At 42.2% G+C, this 24794-nt stretch overlaps 2 protein-coding genes, 1 long non-coding RNA gene and 5 other non-coding genes across 9 annotated transcripts; 1 reads left to right on the top strand and 7 right to left on the bottom strand.

Annotated features, from left to right (window-relative positions):
- Positions 1 to 3601: 3601 nt before the first annotated feature.
- trnai-uau (transfer RNA isoleucine (anticodon UAU)) lies at positions 3602 to 3695 on the bottom strand. The gene is made up of 2 exons: positions 3658 to 3695; positions 3602 to 3637 (listed from the first exon to the last, which is right to left on the bottom strand). It is a non-coding gene; the product is annotated as a tRNA-Ile (tRNA).
- A 3944-nt stretch (positions 3696 to 7639) lies between these two features.
- On the bottom strand, positions 7640 to 8931 carry LOC146663826 (NAD(P)H dehydrogenase [quinone] 1-like). Its single transcript, XM_085415324.1, has 6 exons — positions 8895 to 8931; positions 8639 to 8803; positions 8436 to 8566; positions 8249 to 8356; positions 8074 to 8175; positions 7640 to 7997 (listed from the first exon to the last, which is right to left on the bottom strand). Exons 1-6 carry the CDS (start codon positions 8896 to 8898, stop codon positions 7698 to 7700), a joined length of 810 nt encoding a protein of 269 aa, XP_085271450.1. The 5' UTR covers positions 8899 to 8931; the 3' UTR covers positions 7640 to 7697.
- A 684-nt stretch (positions 8932 to 9615) lies between these two features.
- On the bottom strand, positions 9616 to 9709 carry trnai-uau (transfer RNA isoleucine (anticodon UAU)). Its single transcript has 2 exons — positions 9672 to 9709; positions 9616 to 9651 (listed from the first exon to the last, which is right to left on the bottom strand). It is a non-coding gene; the product is annotated as a tRNA-Ile (tRNA).
- Positions 9710 to 12291: 2582 nt separating this feature from the next.
- On the bottom strand, positions 12292 to 12385 carry trnai-uau (transfer RNA isoleucine (anticodon UAU)). Its single transcript has 2 exons — positions 12348 to 12385; positions 12292 to 12327 (listed from the first exon to the last, which is right to left on the bottom strand). It is a non-coding gene; the product is annotated as a tRNA-Ile (tRNA).
- Positions 12386 to 16542: 4157 nt separating this feature from the next.
- LOC146663823 (uncharacterized) lies at positions 16543 to 18958 on the top strand. Of its 2 annotated transcripts, XR_014912922.1 has the most exons (5): positions 16543 to 16711; positions 17075 to 17132; positions 17255 to 17420; positions 17658 to 17753; positions 18105 to 18958. It is a non-coding gene; the product is annotated as an uncharacterized LOC146663823 (long non-coding RNA). The 2 variants fall into 2 exon arrangements; XR_014912921.1 differs by lacking the exon at positions 17075 to 17132 and having other exon boundaries at positions 16561 to 16711.
- A 765-nt stretch (positions 18959 to 19723) lies between these two features.
- LOC146663822 (NAD(P)H dehydrogenase [quinone] 1-like) lies at positions 19724 to 20983 on the bottom strand. Its single transcript, XM_085415172.1, has 6 exons — positions 20980 to 20983; positions 20724 to 20888; positions 20521 to 20651; positions 20334 to 20441; positions 20157 to 20258; positions 19724 to 20080 (listed from the first exon to the last, which is right to left on the bottom strand). The coding sequence occupies exons 1-6, from the start codon at positions 20981 to 20983 to the stop codon at positions 19781 to 19783; spliced, it is 810 nt and encodes a 269-aa protein (XP_085271298.1). The 3' UTR covers positions 19724 to 19780.
- A 711-nt stretch (positions 20984 to 21694) lies between these two features.
- trnai-uau (transfer RNA isoleucine (anticodon UAU)) lies at positions 21695 to 21788 on the bottom strand. Its single transcript has 2 exons — positions 21751 to 21788; positions 21695 to 21730 (listed from the first exon to the last, which is right to left on the bottom strand). It is a non-coding gene; the product is annotated as a tRNA-Ile (tRNA).
- A 2582-nt stretch (positions 21789 to 24370) lies between these two features.
- Positions 24371 to 24464, bottom strand: trnai-uau (transfer RNA isoleucine (anticodon UAU)). The gene is made up of 2 exons: positions 24427 to 24464; positions 24371 to 24406 (listed from the first exon to the last, which is right to left on the bottom strand). It is a non-coding gene; the product is annotated as a tRNA-Ile (tRNA).
- Positions 24465 to 24794: the final 330 nt, after the last annotated feature.

Genomic DNA, 24794 nt, shown 5'->3' with positions numbered 1-24794 from the left:
GCTGAGCAGTTGGCTTCCATATTTGTGATAATGTTGGCAGCATCACATATGATCTTCACAGTGCAGAGAACACAAATTAGCATCCATTACTATAATGAAATAATTTGTTAGTTTGAAATGCTACAGGGAGCTATGTACCTGTACATTAATGCTGTGGAAAGACTTCCTGTTCACATAGTCTCCTTCATTTACTGAAGGAGCAATGATTGGAATGTGAGTGCTATCTATACAGCCAATCACGCCTGGGAACCGTGAGAATAAATGTAAAATTTAAGTAGTAGTTCAAATATCACCACATCATGAATTAAGTTTCGTTCATCCTGATACCTGCAATTTTGTGGCATCCCTCTTTGATAAATCTTGTGGGTCTATGACCGGGGAACACCACAAACAAGTACAGGAGACGTTTCAGTGCAACTGTAACATTCCTGACTGCCCGACAGACGGTAGCCTTGGAAACGTGCTCAGCGTAACCAATATTATACAGAAAGCTCCCGTTTGCAAAAAACCGAAGTGCAATACAAATAATATGTACAGAACTGAGAGAATGTCCGCGATGTGTCACATGAGCAATATTAGGCCTGAGGATGTTATTCAAATAAATTATAGATTGTGCTGAAAAACGGTAACGTTCACACAGGAAATCATCAGGAAATGATAAAATGTCAGAACGCGCTCTAATCACTCTCTCCCGGCGGAGAGCTCTGCGGAGAATTTGGGCTTCAACATCTACTGGCTCTTCAAGGAAGGGGCACGCCATGTCTGACGTTTCCTACAGTCAGGTTTCTGACAAAGAGGCGGAGAAGGTCAGGGTTAGTTGAAGTAAACCTGCTAGGGGGCAGGTTAGCTTCACGGAGTGTGTCGTCATAGTAACTCAATCAGAATTAATCTAAACTCGCTTTGTGAAACCGAAAACCCAGAGTTTTCGTTAACTTAGGGTATACTTACTCAGAGTTTGCACTAAACCGGCTTCCTGAAATAGGGCCCTAGTGTTAAAGTTAGGTAAAATCAACACAGAAATATCAGCTGGAAAAACCCAGTAACACAATAGGTTAAAATTACATACAAATGCAATAAAAGTACAAAGTGTACATCTGATAACTGACTAACTAATCTAAAATGCAAGATCAAATAAATAAGTTTTCAATCGTGTTTTAAAAGATTAAAACAATTCAGACGTGTGAAGTTTAGCTGGAAGATTGTTCCAGAGGTTAGGTGCAGCAATGGCAAAGGCACAATCACCTCTGGTTTTCAGCCGGGACCTAGGTTGCACCAAGAGCATTTGACTCAATGATTGAAGTGCTCTCCTAGGAGTATACAGGCGGAGAGGTTCAGTTAAATAGCAAGGCACAATATTATTTACGATTTTGAATGTAAGAAATAAAATCTTAAAATCAATCCGATATTTGATGGGCAGCCAATGTAGGTCAGCAAGGATCGGGGTAATAGAATCAAACCTTCTAGTACCAGTTAAAAGGCGTGCCGCTGCATTTTGGACAAGTTGTAGTTTATGAAGACGGGCAGATTGGAGGCCCAGGTAAAGGGGGTTGCAGTAGTCTAATCTTGAAGTAACAAATGCATGTGTAAGTTTTTCAAGATCCATCCGTGGTATGTAATGCTTAGCCTTAGAGATTTGTCATATTTGGTAAAAGCTAGACTGTACTACAGAAGACACTTGTTTATCAAGTGTAAAGGAGCTGTCCAAAAGAACGCCTAAGTTACGTACTGTATCAGAGAGGGAGGTAGCAAAGGGCCCAAATATATTGGCTAATTGTCGCCGAGGGATGTGGCTATCAAAGACAATAATTTACGTTTTCTTTTCATTTAGAAAAAGGGAGTTACTCGTTAACCACCCTTTGATCTCCTTCATACAATCAAGAAAGCAGCGTAGTGAAGATGGGGTATCGTCAGTCAGACAAAAATAGATTTGAATATCATCAGCATAAAAATGAAAAGAAATGTTACATTTGTGAGATATAGAGCCCAAGGGAAGCATGTACAATGAGAACAACATAGCCAACTGCCAATAAACCCTATAAGAAGTAGAAGAAGAATTTCTCTCAGGTTTCCCATTTTGTATGGAAACTGGTGGAAGTAACTCTTGAGATTAACCTAAACCTTCAGCCCAGTTTAAACACAACATGAATATATACTTCATATAATCATAATCATCTCAGTTTCACACACATCATTTTCCCATGGTGATTGTTGCCCAACATGACGAACCAATGATTTGCCTTACGCCCTGCGGTCTGAGAACCTTTGGTATAAACTATACATAAGGATATAAAAGGCGGCCTACATGGATGAAGTGAACAATCTGGCATCATGGTGCCAGGACAACCACCTCCACCTGAACATCGGCAAGACCAAGGAGCTGGTGGTGGACTTCAGAAGGAGTCAGCACAGAGACTACAAGCCCATTATCATCAATGGAGCTCCAGTGGAGAGGGTGCAGTCCTTCAAGTATCTTGGTGTCCACATCTCCTCAGACCTGACATGGGCTGCCCACATTCAGGTCCAGACCAAAAAGGCTAGGTGTTAGGTTTTGTATTGTTGATTGTCATTTATGCTTAGAAATATTTACTCATATATGCTTAGAAGTATATAATCATTTGTAGATTGAAAGATTGTCTCATCCTAGGAGGTCTGTAACAACTCTGTGTAGCATGAAGAGGGGAGTGTGAAGGACCAAAAAGCTCTCCAGAGAGTGATCCGTACAGCAGAACGCTGCTGCAGGATTGCTCTCCCCCCGCTTCAGGACACCTACACCAGGAGATGCCGGACTAGAGCAGCGCAGATACTGAAGGACCCGTCCCATCCTGGCAACAAACTGTTCCAACTTCTGCAATCTGGTAGAAGGTTCCGCATCTTCCGGGCAAGGACAGAGAGACTCAAGTGGAGCTTCTATCCCCAAGCCATCCGTGCCCTAAACACACACACCCGCCCTCTCACATCATCTATAATTGACTGAGACAGGACTCTTCCAGACACTAAACCAAGGCACAATGTACATTTCAATTCCTTTAATTTTAAATATGTTTATATTGTCTATCCTGTAAAATAGTCAGATGTCTATTCATATCAGAATTCACCTGCTTGCTGCTACTACTGCACATTCACCCAATGTATATACTATATATATATATATATATATATATATATATATATATATATATATATATATATATATATATATATATATATATATATATATATAATGTTCTTCCTCTACACACACCCCCCCCCCCCAATTTTTTTGCACATGTCAAGGAGCGTGTCAGGCTACATTTCACTGTGTGTTATACTTGTATAACTATGCATGTGACAAATAAAGAACCTTGAACCTTGAACCTTGAAAAGGTACACACACACACAAACAGCCAAAATTCTCTGACTTTGGAAGAACGTCTATATCAAGGTGGTTAATAGCTCACATTGAAAATAAACAGAAACAAAAAATAGCAGAACAAACACAGAGAGGTATAAGTCTGGATTTCTTAATCTTTATTTTGAATGTTGTTCATTTTAAAGATGTCATAAAGTCTGTTGACATTTTCAGTGAGCTCAGCATTTATCCCTTTCATTAGCTCAAAGTTTATGCTCCAGGTGAGGCTTGAACTCACAACCTCGGCATAGCTCAGCCCAATACTGTCATATAAGTACCGCGCGCTAACCAATTGCGCCACTGGAGCACATGCTCAAAGGTTTTATTCCTTTCTCCCTTCATTCAACTGGTCTAAGGGAAAAAGCAGGAGGACAGAAGCAGCTTAGTCAGTAACTCATAGGACAAACGCTTTACACTATACTATATTGCCACAAATCTCACGCTTGTAGTCTATGTACTATATATAGGATTCATCGATAGATGCATCGTAACAGCAGTCTGGCGAGGGAGGAGCGGCTAGCAGGTCCAGCGGGCATGTGGTGTGGAGGTTAGCCGGATAACTCAGAGCCAGTCAGTTAAACAGACCTTTATTTGACGTTAGCAACATAAGACCATACAAGCCAGGTCCCACGGCTCTACCCTGTCCATACATACATGTGCGGGTATCGGTAGTCGCCGGCGCCAGCCAAGTTACAACGGTAAGGTTTCTCTGAACAGCAACGCGATCAGCATGTAACGGCCACCACTATACTCCCACACCCACTAGCAGGGATGGGTACCGGTATCCGGTGCCATGATGGCACTGGTTCTGACATAAACAGTAGCAACCAGACCGAAAAGCAGTGCACATTTCGGTGCTTTTTTTCGGTGCTTTTTTTTCCTGAGATGTCATACACTTTGGATTCTAGCCAATCATTTTACCTTTGCAAGCGTAGTAGGCGGGCCCAGGTACGTACGTTCTTTTAGAGCAGAGCTACAGATTAAAAATGCCCAAGGCGAAGCGGTCAAAAGTCTGGCTGTACTTCACAGCAAAAGATGCAAACTCAGCAGCCTGCAACAAGTGCTTTAAGATGATACTGTGCAAAGAAGGTAACACCTCGAATCTGATGAAACACCTGGCGACGTATAACATTTTGTTAAAAGCCGAGAAATGCACCATATTTGATAGCTTGCCGCGAGACCTCACACCGTGCACATCTACTGCGGGTGTGGTGCCTGCTATCGGACCCGGAGCAACATCCCCCAAAAATCCAAAGAGGGGAGTCCTGGCCCGTAGCCCTGCCAGTGTAGCAGAAATGATGACGGATGATGATGGCAGCAGCAGCCGTTCTTCTCTGCGTGAGTAGCTTAATGTTGTTTGTGTGTAATTTACGTTGAGTGGACTAACCACATTATTACATTAATGCATGTAAGGTGAGCTAGCAAACACCGTCGTAGTTACATGCGGCTGTCTTCTTGTTTGATGGCAGACACTCCCTTCACCCTGGCTAAAAAGGCTAAATGACCAAAGAAAAAGTGGAAAACGGCTAAATATGAAAGGTTTTTGGACAAAGTTTGTGTTTTTCTCCATTGTTTAAGCACTGCTTCCAGCCAAGAGTGATACCATATACGCCCTATAGCTGCAGAAAAGTCTAACGTTGTTATTGTTTTACAAAAAAACAGCAGAACATGTGTTCTCCATTCTTTAAGGACCAGTTCAAGCACCAGCACCATTTCAAAAGTACCGGTTTGGTAGTGGTATCAGATAAAACCTAAACGATACCCATCCCTACCCACTAGGGGACTCCCTCAACTACAATAATAGTAGGGCAACACCCCCACCCCCCAGTGGTGCTATAATACAATAAGGGTTGTCACAGCATGCATTAATATATGTGGGGAATCAATTTTTTTTCTATACATCTATGTTACAAATGCTTTTGTTACAGTCTGTGCGCATTTGTTTCAGATAATTTCTGTACCCTTTTTTCATATTTCACTTTTATTCTTTAATTTTCGTAGGTTTTAGTGTAGTTTACTAAGAGATATTGAACTAATTGATAAAGAATTCAAGCATGCGGCAACAAAGTCTTTGTATCCCTGTATTCTACCACTATACCATGAACTTCCATTTAGCAAAACTAAATTAAATGAACGAAAGTGTAAGTCTGTGTCGACTTCTTTTCATATAAATGAGCTTTGCCTCAAGTAAAATTTGCTTCTCTGTTATACTATTTCCCAGTAATGTTTTAGAAGCAGTTAACTGTACTATTTGATTGACTTTCACGCATTTAAATGAGCTATTCTGACATCCTTGGCTCTTACTTTTTAAAAAGCAGCTAAGTGAACTACATATAAATGTTATTTAGCCTTCAGTACAGTTAGTGTGCTTCCACTGCAGCAAGAGGTGATTGGCTTCTACAGTTCTTGGTAGTGGAGGAGCACATGACTGGCTAAATCTTGGTTGAATTTGGTACAAAAAAACTATAGCCGCTCACATGATGGATTTGCTTGACCAACCGGTGGCAGGGGAATAGAAATGCTTAAAAGCCTTCAGTACAAATATTAGAAAAAGGACAAACACAATCTTTAAATATTAAACATGCTTTACTCTTCCTGTGCACTGGCATCACAGTCAGCTGATTTCAGTTCATGTGTGGGAGGAGGGAAATGGTGGAAGATCCCACAGTGGCAATAGACATTTTTACCTCACAAAAATGTCAAGAGTGCAATGGTAAACTCAACTGCATCTAGGACAGAAAGAACACATACTGCTGAAAGTGTGATTAAGAAGGAGATTTTAATGCAGGTTGAACACCATCTTGACCCCTTCCAGTTCACCTATAGCGCAGGGAGAGGTGTGGAGGACGCTGTTGTCACACTCCTGCATCTCTTGTATAAGCATCTTGAGTCCCCCCACACCCATGCAAGATTATTATTTGCTGACTTTTCATCTGCATTTAATACAATTCAACCCTTCTTACTTGCTGACAGGCTTTACAATCATTTCAAGCTTGACACTAGTCTGGTCGGCTGGGTGACAGACTTTCTGATCAATAGGTCACAATGTGTTAGGGTGAATCATGTATTTTCTGATGTGCTTTATTCCTCGACTGGATCACCCCACCCAACAGACACATCCTGAAGTTTGCTGACGACACAGTAATCGTCAGTCTTCTAGTGGAGGATGACTCAGGCCATGGACAGGTTGTAAATGATTTTGTGAATTGGTGTGATGAGTCCTTCCTTTCACTTAATGTGTCAAAAACTAAAGACATGATTATTGATTTTAGGAAGTCCTCTTATAGCTCATCACCCACTATCATTAAAACTACCGATATTGGGATCGTTGAGAGTTATAAATATCTAGGTGTGGTACTTGACCATAAACTGTGTTTTGAATCTCATGCTGATGCCACTACTAAAAAAGTTCAACAAAGACTGTTCTTTTTAAAGAAAATGGGATCTTTTAATGTCTCATCTGAGATGTTGTCTTTGTTTTATAGAAATTTTATCGAATCTGTGATGTCTTTTTTATATTGCTGCCTGGTTTGGTAACCTGACGGTGAAGAATAAGAATCGGTTGGGACTTGTGGTAAAAACTGCTAGCAAAATTTCAGGGCGCTGGCAAGATGGACTTTTGGCCATTTACAATAGAAATGTGCTTAGAAAGGCTCATTCTATTATTAATTGTGTGAACCATCCACTTCACAGTGAATTTAAGTTGTTGCCTTCTGGCCACCGTTTTAGAGTAACTCCGAGGAGGACCAAAAGACTCCAGGTCTCTTTTATCCCTACTGCGTCTTGTCTCCTTAATGGCAAATAATTGTTCTTCAACTTTCTATTATTATTTCATAGTATTGTTCTGTTTATTTTTATCCTCCTGCTGCTAAACTAATTTCCCCTTGTGGGACAAAAAACGAAATTGAAAGCTGCTTTCACGCCAAACCCAGCCAAAGCCTGTAGTATAGGCAGTGAGGCGCAATAGGGCTTGCAGTCACCTGATCTACAGCAGTGGTCAGGTGTCAGTCTTGCTTTCAACCTTGGTGTACGGTCACCCCCCCTCCCCAAACACCTGTGTGTTCTTATTAGAACAGGGATTTGCATTAGCATGTGGAACCATAGCCAGCCCCCCCCATCACATTTAAAGCCATACATGACTGGATCCTATATGGACTAAGAACCATCATTACATTGCGGTAGTATACATCATGTTCTAGAGGGATAACATGTATGAAACCCAAGTGGTGCATTTATAACTCATTGCTCAAAGTTTGAATAAAGCAGGCTTTATTTTAAGATCAAGACATTACATGGACCCACTCCATCATCAGACCCTGGCCTTGGTCTGACTGTTGGCTGGCAGTGGCTTGCCCATGTGGATCCCCACTGTGAGGCCAGACTCTTTGCTGGCATATTTCTCTTTGACCTCAGGCTTCAGCAGGAAACCCTTCTCCTTGTCAAAGTAGTCCAAGGGAGCAAAGTACACAGTGGCTTCCCCACAGAGGTTTTGCAGCCGTGTGCGCCAGCCCTCCAGCATGGAGCTGCGAGATTCAGGAGAACCAGTAGCAGGATCCCAGAAGATCTGAGGGGCAAAAACCTGGAAGCCACAGTAGTTCAGGATCCCGTTCTGCACACAGGGAGGAGCAGCTGTTACCACATGACAGATCATTTCATGCTTGGCTCCGTTTATAGTGAGACCTCACCTGCAGTGGCCACAGTGTGACATTGATGTCACCATTGATGCCAGTGTCACTGTACACAGATTCAGGACAGTCAGTGGTGAAGGACAGCATGGCTTTCTTGTCCTGTACAGAGGAAGGAGTGAGCAAAGAGGGAGAGGACACAGCCTGAACACAGACATGTTGGTGGAGCTCTCACCTTGAAGATCCCCTCACTGTACCGCTTCTCCTGTGCGTAGGCAAAGCCCAACACACGATCCATCCACCCCTTCATGATTGCAGGAACAGATGACCAGTACATGGGGAACTGGGAACACAGGTTTAATGGTCATTTTGATGTTGACACCTGTTAGCTGACCACAAAGACGATTCCAGTCAGACACTACCTGAAAGATGACAAGGTCTGCCTCCTTGAGCTTCTCCTGCTCTTTTTTGATGTCTTCTGCAAGTCTGCCCTCCTCTGATGCCAATTTGATCTCTTTTGCGTAGCAGAAGTTCTCAGCATCCTTCACTCCACCTGCAAATAAAGCTAATGTTTACACCTGAAGTACAATCAAAGCATTGCTATACTTGCAGAATATTTGTATACCAATGATGTCCTCAGTAGTAGCAGCAGCTTTGAACTTCATGGCGTACAGGTCAGACACCTCTACAGTGCAGCCTTGAGCAGTCAGAGCTGCCACAGCAGCATCTTTGGCAGCAGCATTGAAGGAGGCAGGGCTCTCATGGGCATACACAATCAGCACTTTCTTGGCTGCAAAACCAAAGAATAAAAAAACAATACATAAAGTTCCATTCAACACACAAAGCTTTCCAGAAGCTTTACCAGGAAGAAAAAGTCTTACCCATTCTCAAAACTGGTGCACAACAGTAAATGCTGCGTTTTCTGTCTAACTGGTATAACAACAGAAAAGGTGCCCCCTGCTTTTATACACACTTCAAGCACTACTTCACACAGGTGCTGTCAATCAGCAATAAACCTCAAGAGTCAGCCAGCTGGTACTGCGGCATTTTCTCTCAGACCAGTTGGTGGCGGTAATGCTCTATTTTGCTGTTTGCCAACTGCCAATAAACCGTATAAAGAAGTAGAAGAAGAATTTCTCTCAGGTTTCCCATTTTGTATGGAAACTGGTGGAAGTAACCCTGAGATTAACTTAAACCTTCAGCCCAGTTTAAACACAAGATGAATATATACTTCATATAATCATAATCATCTTAGTTTCACACACATCATTTTCTCATGGTGATTGTTGCCCAACTTGGTGAACCAATGATTTGCCTTACGCCCTGCGGTCTGAGGACAAAAAAGGTACACACACACACACACACACACACACACACACACACACACATACTTCCAGAAATCTGACTTTGAAGGAAAACCTATATCTCGATGGTTAATAGCTTGCATTGGTCGACAAAAAAGAAGCAGAACAAACACAGAGAGGTATAATTCTGGGTTTGTTAATCTCTATTTTGAATGTTGCTCATTTTTAAACATGCAATGAAGTCTGTTGGCATTTTCAGTGTGCTCAGCATTTATCCCTTTCATTAGCTCAAAGTTTATGCTCCAGGTGAGGCTTGAACTCACAACCTCGGCATAGCTCAGCCTAATACTGCCATATAAGTACCGCGCGCTAACCGATTGCGCCACTGGAGCACATGCGCAAAGAGTTTATTCCTTTCTCCCTTCATTCAACTGGTCTAAGGGAAAAAACAGGGGAACAGAAACAGCTTAGTCAGTAACTCATAGGACAAACGCTTTACACTATACTATATTGCCACAAATCTCACGCTCGTAGTCTATGTACTATATATAGGATTAATCAATAGATGTATTGTAACAGCAGTCTGGCGAGGGAGGAGCGGCTAGCAGGTCCAGTGGGCATGTGGTGTGGAGGTTAGCCGGATAACTCAGAGCCAGTCAGTTGTCCTTTGTGTCTTCCCTGGGACACTGTTTGCCTTTCCTGGACTGCGCCGTGCACATTGAAGAGAACGGCAAACTCAACATCGAAGTTTACCGGAAGCCCACACACACGGACCAGTACCTCCTCTTTGACTCCCATCACCCTTTGGAACACAAACTTGGAGTAATTAGGACCCTACACCACCGGGCAGAACATGTTCCCTCTAAGCCTGAAGGAAAAAAGAAGGAACACACACATGTAAAGGAAGCACTCAAAATGTGCGGCTATCCTAAATGGGCGTTCTTAAAGTCAGCAAAGAGGCACAGAAAAGAAGACCAGACACCAGCGAGAGAGGATAAGAAGGACAGACGCAACAACATTGTCATCCCCTATGTAGCCGGTGTATCAGAGAAACTCAGGAGAGTTTTCTCCAAGCATGACATCCCGGTGTATTTCAGACCCAGCAACACGCTCAGACAGAAACTGGTTCACCCGAAAGACAAAACGCCAAAACACAAACTTAACAATGTGGTGTATGCTGTACAGTGCAGCGAGGAATGCCCAGACCTCTACATTGGAGAGACCAAACAGCCACTTCACAAGCGCATGGCACAACACAGAAGAGCCACCTCCACAGGACAAGACTCAGCAGTCCATCTGCATCTTAAGGATAAAGGACACTCTTTCGAGGATGCCAATGTTCACATTTTGGACAGAGAGGACAGATGGTTTGAAAGAGGAGTGAAAGAAGCCATCTATGTCCACTGTGAGCGACCATCTTTGAACAGAGGCGGGGGTTTACGACACCAACTCTCTGCCATCTATAATCCAGTTTTGAGATCCCTTCCCAGACGCCTTAACGCCCACTCACATCCTGGGCCATCTGATCTCAGGAATTCGCATGATAAGGTGGGGCCAGGTTTCACAATGAACACACCCGAAACTCTGGCTGATTGGGACCCACGCTCAGTTTCACACCTTGGCTCAGGCGATTAGAGGATCATCAGGGGGTCCTTTTGTCCCTCTGTGGGGGGTTACTCCCACTAGGTTTATATCTGGGACTCTCCACCATTTGACCTTAGAACTGAAGAAGCTTCTCGGATGAGAGGTGAAACGTCTTCAAGCAACTTAAAGAAGTCCAGACGCTTTTCTTTGCAAGCTCCTTTGACTACAATGACCTGGATGACTGAGAACCTTCACAGACATATTGTATGCTGTAATCGTACTGGGCAATTAGTGATACAAAAAAAACTGTTTTATCCTGTGAATAAAAGTATATGTTTTTGTCAGTGTACCATAATAACAGAAGCGAAACGCAATATTGTGTCAGGACAATTTACTATTTATGCACAATAAACAAAGGAGCATAGCGCGACCATTTCTGTTCAGCGCCAGACTTGCTTGTAACCTATATCACCAATTATGTTATGAAAATGACGCATTAACTACAACAGCAGACTGACCTTTGTGTAAATGCTTGGAGCAGACTAACATGTGAGCTGGAGTGTTCTGGGACGTTATATTTGATCTTTGAATGGCTGCAATCCAGGCCACCCGTCGCCTCTTTGTTACTTCGGAAACATGGCTCGAACAATTTCTCTTCAACGACGTAATCCGATAACAACCGATCTCTTTACCCGTCGGCTTCCCATGGCTGTCATGCGACCGGCTATTGCAGTTAATTATACAACAGCTTCTTGCCATTTTTTGTGTTTCTTTTTATCGCTGTGTGACTGATTTCAATTAAAAGCCTGCGTGCGCTAGTACCTCTTGCCACGAGTTCCCAGAATCCTTTGTGGTTCTACCCCTGAATGACGTCACATTTTCAATCTCTATATAATATGCATGTTAAATTTTATATTTGGGGTAAAATATCAAGTCTTTTCAAGTAAACCGGTCCAAGTCCAATTCAAGTCCCAGGTCATTGGTGTAAAAGTCTAAGTCAAGTCACAAGTCTTAGAACATTTTTTCAAGTCAAGTCTAAAGTCATAAAATTAATGACTCGAGTCTGACTCGAGTCCAAGTCATGTGACTCGAGTCCACACCTCTGAGTAGGGCAGTGGTGCTATAATACAATAAGGGTTGTCACAGCATGCATTAACACACACACACATACAGCCAAAAATCTGACTTTGAAGGAAAAACTATATCTTGATGGTTAATAGCTCACATTGGTCGACAAAAAAGAAGCAGAACAAACAAAGGTACAATTCTGGGTTTCTTAATCTCTATTTTGAATGTTGCTTGTTTTTAAAGATGCTGTAAAGTCTGTTGGCATTTTCAGTGTGCTCAGCATTTATCTGTTCTCATCAGATAAGTATTAGCTCAAAGTTTATGCTCCAGGTGAGGCTTGAACTCACAACCTCGGCATAGCTCAGCCCAATACTGTCATATAAGTACCGCGCACTAACCAATTGCGCCACTGGAGTACATGAGTAACGATTTTATTCCTTTCTCCCTTCATTCAACTGGTCTAATGGAAAAACGAGGGGACAGTAACCACTCGCTCAGTCATTCATAGAAAGAATACTTTACACTATACTATATTGCCACAAATCTCACGCTTGTAGTCTATGTACTATATATAGGATTAATCGATAGATTCATTGTAACAGCAGTCTGGCGAGGAAGGAGCAGCTAGCAGGTCCAGCGGGCATGTGGTGTGGAGGTTAGCCAGTGTTCTGACAAACCATCCTACTTTGGCAAAACGTCCTACCGTAAGTAGTTTATGCACATTTCTGCTGTCACAGAGTAATTCCAGACGTTTCACCTCTCATCCGAGAAGCTTCTTCAGTTCTCTCAACTTACTCGGCGTTGCTTAGCGTGTAATATCAGCCTCGAATCCCGCCGATCGTCATTCATCGAGGAGAAAAGACAGACAGTTAATCCACAGGAACTTCCTGGCTGACGTCAGTCTTTCAGCGTGCCTCTTCTCCCCTCGGTGAATGCCGACTCCAGGGATCCGACATCGAAGGACCAATTAATGATAGGTTTGTAGCTTGAACCTATTCGCTGGAACGTTGAAGACAATATAATTACATATAATTTCAATTATAATTACAAGCAAGACACGAAGTAGGCAAAGTTCTTCATGTTTCTCGTGCACGGGAGAGAACCGGACAAACGCCGTTCCTTCGCTTGACCCCAGTTGCTCTCGTCCGTTCCCCCGTAACACTGCTCTTTTATTGAGGTTACATGAATATGCATAGGTTCATTAACATATGACGTCTACATACACACAAAGAGTACCTTGCCTTTGTGTGTGTGTGTGTGTGTGTGTGTGTGTGTGTGTGTGTGTGTGTGTGTGAGGTCAAGATGTGACCCCGTGAAGACCCTCCCCAAAGCTGGTGCCAGGAGTCCAGCGGGTCCATCTGAACAAAAGGCTCTTATACTTAAAGAGATATATACGTGTGTTTGCTATGCCATATATCAGCAAGAGAAGATACGACCTCTCCTAGGAGGTGTGTGATCTATGCCAGAACACTCTGTAGAGGAGTGAACGCACTCCCCTCTTCATGCTACACAGAGTTGTTACAGACCTCCTAGGATGAGACAATCTTTCAATCTACAAATGATTATATACTTCTAAGCATATATGAGTAAATATTTCTAAGCATAAATGACAATCAACAATACAAAACCTAACACCTAGCCTTTTTGGTCTGGACCTGAATGTGGGCAGACCATGTCAGGTCTGAGGAGATGTGGACACCAAGATGTCCACAGGACTGCACCCTCTCCACTGGAGCTCCATTGATGATAATGGGCTTGTAGTCTCTGTGCTGACCCCTTCTGAAGTCCACCACCAGCTCCTTGGTCTTGCCGATGTTCAGGTGGAGGTGGTTGTCCTGGCACCATGATGCCAGATTCTTCACTTCATCCATGTAGGCCGCCTCATCGTTGTTGGAGATGGCACCCAACACCACTGTGTCATCAGCAAACTTCACAATGGTGTTGGAGCCGTGGGTGGCCACACAGTCTGAAGTGTAGAGGGAGTAGAGCAGTGGCGAGAGGACACATCCCTGAGGTGCTCCTGTGTTGATGGTGATGCTGTTAGAGACGCATCTACCCACCCTCACCACCTGAGTTCTGCCAGTGAGGAAGTCCAACACCCATGCACACAGACGGCTGTTAAGTAGCAGATCCCTGAGCTTTGTGAACAGTCTGCAGGGCACTATTGTGTTAAACGCTGAACTGTAATCAACAAACAGCATTCGCACATAGTTACCCTGTTTCTTGTCCACGTGGATGAGAGTGGTGTGTAGGACGTGGGCGATGGCACCTGCTCCTTGTCGTTTCTATCTCTGACTTTACTCTACAAGAGTTTCTGGGGTTTTTTTGCTAGCTCTTCAAATGTTCAATAAAAACATGTATGCTAATTCATAACGAAGAAAGCTTTGTAACTATCCCTACCAGTGAAGACTGTCATTTCCAGAACCCCCCATGGTCCGCAGCGCTGTTGAAAAGGTTGTGGAAGTCCCTGTATTAAGCATGTAAACCTGTGACACAAAAATCACCAAACTCAGACCACCACAGACTGTTTTCCTTCGTGGTGATGAAGGAAAAGGGGCATGTAAAAGGGCATTTATTCCCTTCAAGGACCTGAAGCTCCATAAAGCACCCTCTCCAATAGCCAAACCGATCTGTTCTCTCACATGATGGATTTGCTTGACCAACCGGTGGCAGGGGAATAGAAATGCTTAAAAGCCTTCAGTACAAATATTAGAAAAAGGACAAACACAATCTTTAAATATTAAACATGCTTTACTCTTCCTGTGCACTGGCATCACAGTCAGCTGATTTCAGTTCATGTGTGGGAGGAGGGAAATGGTGGAAGATCCCACAGTGGCAATAGACATTTTTACCTCACAAAAATGTCAAGAGTGCAATGGTAAACTCAACTGCATCTAGGACAGAAAGAACACATACTGCTGAAAGTGTGATTAAGAAGGAGATTTTAATGCAGGTTGAACACCATCTTGACCCCTTCCAGTTCACCTATAGCGCAGGGAGAGGTGTGGAGGACGCTGTTGTCACACTCCTGCATCTCTTGTATAAGCATCTTGAGTCCCCCCACACCCATGCAAGATTATTATTTGCTGACTTTTCATCTGCATTTAATACAATTCAACCCTTCTTACTTGCTGACAGGCTTTACAATCATTTCAAGCTTGACACTAGTCTGGTCGGCTGGGTGACAGACTTTCTGATCAATAGGTCACAATGTGTTAGGATGAATCATGTATTTTCTGATGTGCTTTATTCCTCCACTGGATCACCCCACCCAACAGACACATCCTGAAGTTTGCTGACGACACAGTAATCGTCAGTCTTCTAGTGGAGGATGACTCAGGCCATGGACAGGTTGTAAATGATTTTGTGAATTGGTGTGATGAGTCCTTCCTTTCACTTAATGTGTCAAAAACTAAAGACATGATTATTGATTTTAGGAAGTCCTCTTATAGCTCATCACCCACTATCATTAAAACTACCGATATTGGGATCGTTGAGAGTTATAAATATCTAGGTGTGGTACTTGACCATAAACTGTGTTTTGAATCTCATGCTGATGCCACTACTAAAAAAGTTCAACAAAGACTGTTCTTTTTAAAGAAAATGGGATCTTTTAATGTCTCATCTGAGATGTTGTCTTTGTTTTATAGAAATTTTATCGAATCTGTGATGTCTTTTTTATATTGCTGCCTGGTTTGGTAACCTGACGGTGAAGAATAAGAATCGGTTGGGACTTGTGGTAAAAACTGCTAGCAAAATTTCAGGGCGCTGGCAAGATGGACTTTTGGCCATTTACAATAGAAATGTGCTTAGAAAGGCTCATTCTATTATTAATTGTGTGAACCATCCACTTCACAGTGAATTTAAGTTGTTGCCTTCTGGCCACCGTTTTAGAGTAACTCCGAGGAGGACCAAAAGACTCCAGGTCTCTTTTATCCCTACTGCGTCTTGTCTCCTTAATGGCAAATAATTGTTCTTCAACTTTCTATTATTATTTCATAGTATTGTTCTGTTTATTTTTATCCTCCTGCTGCTAAACTAATTTCCCCTTGTGGGACAAAAAACGAAATTGAAAGCTGCTTTCACGCCAAACCCACACTGTAAACCCGAATGTTCAAAGTAATTAAACAGATTAAGTAGTGTATACTCAAAGTCTTTAAAAAGTTCTGTTAACTTAAATATGTCAAGTTCGTATAACATGTTCTTCTTTTTGACTAAATGAAACTAATAATATTTGATTGAATTTAACTATTTCTATATTAAGTAAGCAAATAATAACTTAAGCACAACGTAACACAGTTAAGTTAGGACATATAAGAATGGTAAAGTCCTGTTATTTTTGTTGTTTCAAGTAGGTAGGATTTAATAATAAACTTAATTTATGTAGCACATGCTAAAATACAATAAAATCTCAAAGTGTTTCACCAAATAAGTAAAATCAAATTGTCTTAAATGCATTAGTGGAAGACAAAATGTATTTATTTTAATATTCATTGTTTTATCACTGTGTCCTACATATATATTTTTAATTTTTTCCGTAAGTGTTGAGCAGCTGCAGGAATAAATTTTTATTCCGAGTTAATCTCTGATTCACCCTCCGAAGCGGAAGGCGGCGCTAATGAGCATTAATACGAAACACAGAAGAAGTAAAGGTATATGGGCGGGAACAGCACCAAAGAGGCAACACGGACGACTGGAGAAAGTTGGACCTAAAGGCAGCAACTAGCATCACTGGACTTACAGTAAGTTTTCAATGTTGATATTAGTTTATTGTTAAAATACGAATATTTAGTTGTATTTTGGGTGCGTGTCGAAAAGAATAGCAGAAATGTCGGTCCGTGTTTTTTATGTGCTTTGCTGCTCTCCCCGAAGGAAACTTTGCGCTTGCAGAGCTAGCATTAAGTTGTTGTAATGAGGGTCGCAGGCTGTTTAAAAAGTTAGATACTACTTGCTCTAGAGGTGGCGCCCGGTCGCCTAGTATGAAACAAAGTATTTTAATCTCTCTAAATTTTTAAACCCCCTCTCATGACTCAGAATAGTTGCAGTGAGAGTGCTTTCAAGCAGTTTTCTTGTTAGAAACGCTATATTTTAAACTATATGTGCAGGGTTAGGGTTGTGAAGGAGCTCTTGGACCTCTGGCCTGCTCTAAAAATGGAGTCTGAGGTAATATGGATCAGCTCTGTTTAAAATGAAAATTGTAATTCTTACTCATGTGGCAGCTTTTTGCTGCTTTATAAAGATGTGCGAGATTCTTCAAATTGAACTGTATTGTCCTTCTGCTGTAGTTGTATGCAGAGTTTCAGCGGATTACAAATCAGAACCTGCCCAATACATTCTACGCTGAACTTGACCGCCATCTTCCTCGACTGATGACCTTATTCAGCCAGGGCATCAAAAACTGGGAAGACAGCAGATGCCCTGGTTGAAATTCTAAGAATTCACAATGAACAGGTAATAATAGATTGTTACACATTTCATAGGTTGAACCAGTGGAACATTGGACAGGTTCAATGATTTAAATGAGCTTTTTGAATTTTGCTATTACTCCACTTTGTGTTTGCTATTTGTCTGACTGTATTAAAGATGTGAACAGGTTATTTGTGGACATATGTTCTGATTTGACTGTTGTTTTTGTTGTTGTTCAGTAAACTCACCAGTATATAAAATTCTGTTTTTATCTGGAAATAGGAAATCCATGATATCCACACCAAGTGCACTACCGTTCTCCCTGCCCTTCCTGTCTATCTGCATGAGGATGTCTCTGGATTTTTCAGAACCTGCACTGTGAGTGTCCTTAAGTATCTAACAGATACTACTGTGTATATAAACAGTGCATCAAAGTACAAACATGTATTTTGATGCACTGTTTGGACTTACCTTTGTTTAGTCTACTCCTGTGTATTTCCTTTAGCTTAGTTTCAGTCTATCTCACACCACTTGATTCTCTGGTGAATTAGCTGATTTATGTGTGCAGAACATGGATCTTCTGTTTTTCACCTCTTACAGTGAGACTCAGGTCTCCCTTGTAAAAGAGGTATTGGATCTCAGTGGGAGTTGGTAAAATGAGAAATTATATGTCGTCTGTTGTATTTCTTGGGTTAGATTGTGATTAGTATCTCTTTTTCATTAATTCAGGACGAATCTGATGAGTTGGAGCTTGATGGTGTTGAAGTGGCCCTCTTCACTGTCATCAGTGACCATCACACAACAAGTCCAGTTCACTACCAACCTGTGAAAATCTCTGTCGTCATTGAAAGTGATGCCGTGTTCAGTCTCCCCAGATTTGGTGAAGCCTTCCTAGTAATGTTTGGACTGATCTATGCACTTCACCACAGCTACCCCAAAGCCCTGACCAACACTTTAGAATTTACTCAAAAGATTTTATTTGGTCTAGAAAGTGGTAAACTGTCACCCAGGTTACAGACCCTCAAGAATGACTTGGTTATGTAGGAACTCATCTGAAAGAAGGATGCAGGGTGAAGCATTATAAAAGGCTAGTTCAAAGTTCTCTCCTTTCATCTAAATAATGCCTCAAAACATTATTAGATTACTCTACAGGTGTTCAGCCAATAGGTCCAAACTATACAACGTGCCTTTGTTCTCATTAACATAATGCAAAGCAACACTAATGTTTTGTATGTTTTAATGTTTTTCGTAATACTATTTCCAAAACATTGTGGGCTGCGCAAGATGACCTAAATTTCACTGTTTGATACTGGTTAATGTAAAACAAATAGCATTGTAATTCACTCAAATTGCTGCCTTGTTGTCTTATTCAGATATTAGCCAGAGAGCCAAAAGCACATTTTGATATTATTAATTATTATTTTTCATTACTCTGACAGTTTTCCTGACTAAACAATTTTTGGTCTACTTATTTTAATTTATAAATGTTTTTGTTAATTATTTTTAATTTATGTAATTTTTTTTTTTTAAATGTATTTAATTTCAACATAGTGCTAAAAGGGAGCAGGCAAGATACTGTTCAATGGCAGATGTTTATGACTTTTGCATAATAAGTTACCGATACTCAGTGTAATTGAGGCAATCAATTGCCTCAAAAATTTTAAGTTTTGGGTCACATGTTTTTAAGTATCAAGTAGTCAACATATTTGACTAACGTGTACTTAAAATAATGACAACACAAACTAATAAACATTTGAGTTTTGTTAACATAAAAATGTTGTAGTTGTGTACTTATTTTTTATAAGTTCTGTGAACTTATTTCTTTGAATTTGTAAACTTGAAACTTTAAGTCATATTAACTGCAAATATTTGAGTTGACCGTTCTCAAAAGATACAAGTACCATGTAATCCAAACTTTTATGTTCTGGAAAAATTTGGCTTTTGAGTTGATCAACTCAAAAAAATTGAGGCAATCGATTGCCTCAATTTTTTTGAGTTCTGGTAACTTATTCGGGTTTACAGTGCAGCCAAAGCCTGTAGTATAGGCAGTGAGGCGCAATAGGGCTTGCAGTCACCTGATCTACAGCAGTGGTCAGGTGTCAGTCTTGCTTTCAACCTTGGTGTACGGTCACCCCCCCTCCCCAAACACCTGTGTGTTCTTATTAGAACAGGGATTTGCATGAGCATGTGGAACCATAGCCAGCCCCCCCCCATCACATTTAAAGCCATACATGACTTGATCCTATATGGACTAAGAACCATCATTACATTGCGGTAGTATACATCATGTTCTAGAGGGATAACATGTATGAAACCCAAGTGGTGCATTTATAACTCATTGCTCAAAGTTTGAATAAAGCAGGCTTTATTTTAAGATCAAGACATTACATGGACCCACTCCATCATCAGACCCCGGCCTTGGTCTGACTGTTGGCTGGCAGTGGCTTGCCCATGTGGATCCCCACTGTGAGGCCAGACTCTTTGCTGGCATATTTCTCTTTGACCTCAGGCTTCAGCAGGAAACCCTTCTCCTTGTCAAAGTAGTCCAAGGGAGCAAAGTACACAGTGGCTTCCCCACAGAGGTTTTGCAGCCGTGTGCGCCAGCCCTCCAGCATGGAGCTGCGAGATTCAGGAGAACCAGTAGCAGGATCCCAGAAGATCTGAGGGGCAAAAACCTGGAAGCCACAGTAGTTCAGGATCCCGTTCTGCACACAGGGAGGAGCAGCTGTTACCACATGACAGATCATTTCATGCTTGGCTCCGTTTATAGTGAGACCTCACCTGCAGTGGCCACAGTGTGACATTGATGTCACCATTGATGCCAGTGTCACTGTACACAGATTCAGGACAGTCAGTGGTGAAGGACAGCATGGCTTTCTTGTCCTGTACAGAGAGCAAGGAGTGAGCAAAGAGGGAGAGGACACAGCCTGAACACAGACATGTTGGTGGAGCTCTCACCTTGAAGATCCCCTCACTGTACCGCTTCTCCTGTGCGTAGGCAAAGCCCAACACACGATCCATCCACCCCTTCATGATTGCAGGAACAGATGACCAGTACATGGGGAACTGGGAACACAGGTTTAATGGTCATTTTGATGTTGACACCTGTTAGCTGACCACAAAGACGATTCCAGTCAGACACTACCTGAAAGATGACAAGGTCTGCCTCCTTGAGCTTCTCCTGCTCTTTTTTGATGTCATCTGCAAGTCTGCCCTCCTCTGATGCCAATTTGATCTCTTTTGCGTAGCAGAAGTTCTCAGCATCCTTCACTCCACCTGCAAATAAAGCTAATGTTTACACCTGAAGTACAATCAAAGCATTGCTATACTTGCAGAATATTTGTATACCAATGATGTCCTCAGTAGTAGCAGCAGCTTTGAACTTCATGGCGTACAGGTCAGACACCTCTACAGTGCAGCCTTGAGCAGTCAAAGCTGCCACAGCAGCATCTTTGGCAGCAGCATTGAAGGAGGCAGGGCTCTCATGGGTATACACAATCAGCACTTTCTTGGCTGCAAAACCAAAGAATAAAAAAACAATACATAAAGTTCCATTCAACACACAAAGCTTTCCAGAAGCTTTACCAGGAAGAAAAAGTCTTACCCATTCTCAAAACTGGTGCACAACAGTAAATGCTGCGTTTTCTGTCTAACTGGTATAACAACAGAAAAGGTGCCCCCTGCTTTTATACACACTTCAAGCACTACTTCACACAGGTGCTGTCAATCAGCAATAAACCTCAAGAGTCAGCCAGCTGGTACTGCGGCATTTTCTCTCGGACCAGTTGGTGGCGGTAATGCTCTATTTTGCTGTTTGCCAACTGCCAATAAACCGTATAAAGAAGTAGAAGAAGAATTTCTCTCAGGTTTCCCATTTTGTATGGAAACTGGTGGAAGTAACCCTGAGATTAACTTAAACCTTCAGCCCAGTTTAAACACAAGATGAATATATACTTCATATAATCATAATCATCTTAGTTTCACACACATCATTTTCTCATGGTGATTGTTGCCCAACTTGGTGAACCAATGATTTGCCTTACGCCCTGCGGTCTGAGGACAAAAAAGGTACACACACACACACACACACACACACACACACACATACTTCCAGAAATCTGACTTTGAAGGAAAAGCTATATCTCGATGGTTAATAGCTTGCATTGGTCGACAAAAAAGAAGCAGAACAAACACAGAGAGGTATAATTCTGGGTTTGTTAATCTCTATTTTGAATGTTGCTCATTTTTAAACATGCGATGAAGTCTGTTGGCATTTTCAGTGTGCTCAGCATTTATCCCTTTCATTAGCTCAAAGTTTATGCTCCAGGTGAGGCTTGAACTCACAACCTCGGCATAGCTCAGCCCAATACTGCCGTATAAGTACCGCGCGCTAACCGATTGCGCCACTGGAGCACATGCGCAAAGAGTTTATTCCTTTCTCCCTTCATTCAACTGGTCTAAGGGAAAAAACAGGGAGACAGAAACAGCTTAGTCAGTAACTCATAGGACAAACGCTTTACACTATACTATATTGCCACAAATCTCACGCTCGTAGTCTATGTACTATATATAGGATTAATCAATAGATGTATTGTAACAGCAGTCTGGCGAGGGAGGAGCGGTTAGCAGGTCCAGTGGGCATGTGGTGTGGAGGTTAGCCGGATAACTCAGAGCCAGTCAGTTGTCCTTTGTGTCTTCCCTGGGACACTGTTTGCCTTTCCTGGACTGCGCCGTGCACATTGAAGAGAACGGCAAACTCAACATCGAAGTTTACCGGAAGCCCACACACACGGACCAGTACCTCCTCTTTGACTCCCATCACCCTTTGGAACACAAACTTGGAGTAATTAGGACCCTACACCACCGGGCAGAACATGTTCCCTCTAAGCCTGAAGGAAAAAAGAAGGAACACACACATGTAAAGGAAGCACTCAAAACGTGCGGCTATCCTAAATGGGCGTTCTTAAAGTCAGCAAAGAGGCACAGAAAAGAAGACCAGACACCAGCGAGGGAGGATAAGAAGGACAGACGCAACAACATTGTCATCCCCTATGTAGCCGGTGTATCAGAGAAACTCAGGAGAGTTTTCTCCAAGCATGACATCCCAGTGTGTTTCAGACCCAGCAACACGCTCAGACAGAAACTGGTTCACCCGAAAGACAAAACGCCAAAACACAAACTTAACAATGTGGTGTATGCTGTACAGTGCAGCGAGGAATGCCCAGACCTCTACATTGGAGAGACCAAACAGCCACTTCACAAGCGCATGGCACAACACAGAAGAGCCACCTCCACAGGACAAGACTCAGCAGTCCATCTGCATCTTAAGGATAAAGGACACTCTTTCAAGGATGCCAATGTTCACATTTTGGACAGAGAGGACAGATGGTTTGAAAGAGGAGTGAAAGAAGCCATCTATGTCCACTGTGAGCGACCATCTTTGAACAGAGGCGGGGGTTTACGACACCAACTCTCTGCCATCTATAATCCAGTTTTGAGATCCCTTCCCAGACGCCTTAACGCCCACTCACATCCTGGGCCATCTGACCTCAGGAATTCGCATGATAAGGTGGGGCCAGGTTTCACAATGAACATACCCGAAACTCTGGCTGATTGGGACCCACGCTCAGTTTCACACCTTGGCTCAGGCGATTAGAGGATCATCAGGGGGTCCTTTTGTCCCTCTGTGGGGGGTTACTCCCACTAGGTTTATATCTGGGACTCTCTACCATTTGACCTTAGAACTGAAGAAGCTTCTCGGATGAGAGGTGAAACGTCTTCAAGCAACTTAAAGAAGTCCAGACGCTTTTCTTTGCAAGCTCCTTTGACTACAATGACCTGGATGACTGAGAACCTTCACAGACATATTGTATGCTGTAATCGTACTGGGCAATTAGTGATACAAAAAAAACTGTTTTATCCTGTGAATAAAAGTATATGTTTTTGTCAGTGTACCATAATAACAGAAGCGAAACGCAATATTGTGTCAGGACAATTCACTATTTATGCACAATAAACAAAGGAGCATAGCGCGACAATTTCTGTTCAGCGCCAGACTTGCTTGTAACCTATATCACCAATTATGTTATGAAAATGACGCATTAACTACAACAGCAGACTGACCTTTGTGTAAATGCTTGGAGCAGACTAACATGTGAGCTGGAGTGTTCTGGGACGTTATATTTGATCTTTGAATGGCTGCAATCCAGGCCACCCGTCGCCTCTTTGTTACTTTGGAAACATGGCTCGAACAATTTCTCTTCAACGACATAATCCGATAACAACCGATCTCTTTACCCGTCGGCTTCCCATGGCTGTCATGCGACCGGCTATTGCAGTTAATTATACAACAGCTTCTTGCCATTTTTTGTGTTTCTTTTTATCGCTGTGTGACTGATTTCAATTAAAAGCCTGCGTGCGCTAGTACCTCTTGCCACGAGTTCCCAGAATCCTTTGTGGTTCTACCCCTGAATGACGTCACATTTTCAATCTCTATATAATATGCATGTTAAATTTTATATTTGGGGTGAAATATCAAGTCTTTTCAAGTAAACCGGTCCAAGTCCAATTCAAGTCCCAGGTCATTGGTGTAAAAGTCTAAGTCAAGTCACAAGTCTTAGAACATTTTTTCAAGTCAAGTCTAAAGTCATAAAATTAATGACTCGAGTCTGACTCGAGTCCAAGTCATGTGACTCGAGTCCACACCTCTGAGTAGGGCAGTGGTGCTATAATACAATAAGGGTTGTCACAGCATGCATTAACACACACACACATACAGCCAAAAATCTGACTTTGAAGGAAAAACTATATCTTGATGGTTAATAGCTCACATTGGTCGACAAAAAAGAAGCAGAACAAACAAAGGTACAATTCTGGGTTTCTTAATCTCTATTTTGAATGTTGCTTGTTTTTAAAGATGCTGTAAAGTCTGTTGGCATTTTCAGTGTGCTCAGCATTTATCTGTTCTCATCAGATAAGTATTAGCTCAAAGTTTATGCTCCAGGTGAGGCTTGAACTCACAACCTCGGCATAGCTCAGCCCAATACTGTCATATAAGTACCGCGCACTAACCAATTGCGCCACTGGAGTACATGAGTAACGATTTTATTCCTTTCTCCCTTCATTCAACTGGTCTAATGGAAAAACGAGGGGACAGTAACCACTCGCTCAGTCATTCATAGAAAGAATACTTTACACTATACTATATTGCCACAAATCTCACGCTTGTAGTCTATGTACTATATATAGGATTAATCGATAGATTCATTGTAACAGCAGTCTGGCGAGGAAGGAGCAGCTAGCAGGTCCAGCGGGCATGTGGTGTGGAGGTTAGCTGGTGTTCTGACAAACCATCCTACTTTGGCAAAACGTCCTACCGTAAGTAGTTTATGCACATTTCTGCTGTCACAGAGTAATTCC

The sequence above is a fragment of the Rhamphochromis longiceps genome, linkage group LG8 (genome assembly GCF_057381845.1).
Source record: "Rhamphochromis longiceps isolate RC_006_pf linkage group LG8, R_longiceps_female_GT1.1, whole genome shotgun sequence".
Classification (NCBI taxonomy): domain Eukaryota; kingdom Metazoa; phylum Chordata; class Actinopteri; order Cichliformes; family Cichlidae; genus Rhamphochromis; species Rhamphochromis longiceps.
The sequence above is the reverse complement of the archived record's forward strand: the minus strand, read 5'-3'. Positions and strand labels throughout refer to the sequence as shown.

What these genes read in the sequence shown, in the direction of transcription:
- LOC146663826 (XM_085415324.1), bottom strand. An exon ending in CAGACCTTGTCATCTTTCAG is followed by an intron (nt 8,357 to 8,435) that starts GTAGTGTCTGAC and finishes CTGTGTTCCCAG; the next exon opens with TTCCCCATGTACTGGTCATC. An exon ending in ACAGTGAGGGGATCTTCAAG is followed by an intron (nt 8,176 to 8,248) that starts GTGAGAGCTCCA and finishes TCCTCTGTACAG; the next exon opens with GACAAGAAAGCCATGCTGTC.
- LOC146663822 (XM_085415172.1), bottom strand. An exon ending in CAGACCTTGTCATCTTTCAG is followed by an intron (nt 20,442 to 20,520) that starts GTAGTGTCTGAC and finishes CTGTGTTCCCAG; the next exon opens with TTCCCCATGTACTGGTCATC. An exon ending in TCACACTGTGGCCACTGCAG is followed by an intron (nt 20,081 to 20,156) that starts GTGAGGTCTCAC and finishes CCCTGTGTGCAG; the next exon opens with AACGGGATCCTGAACTACTG.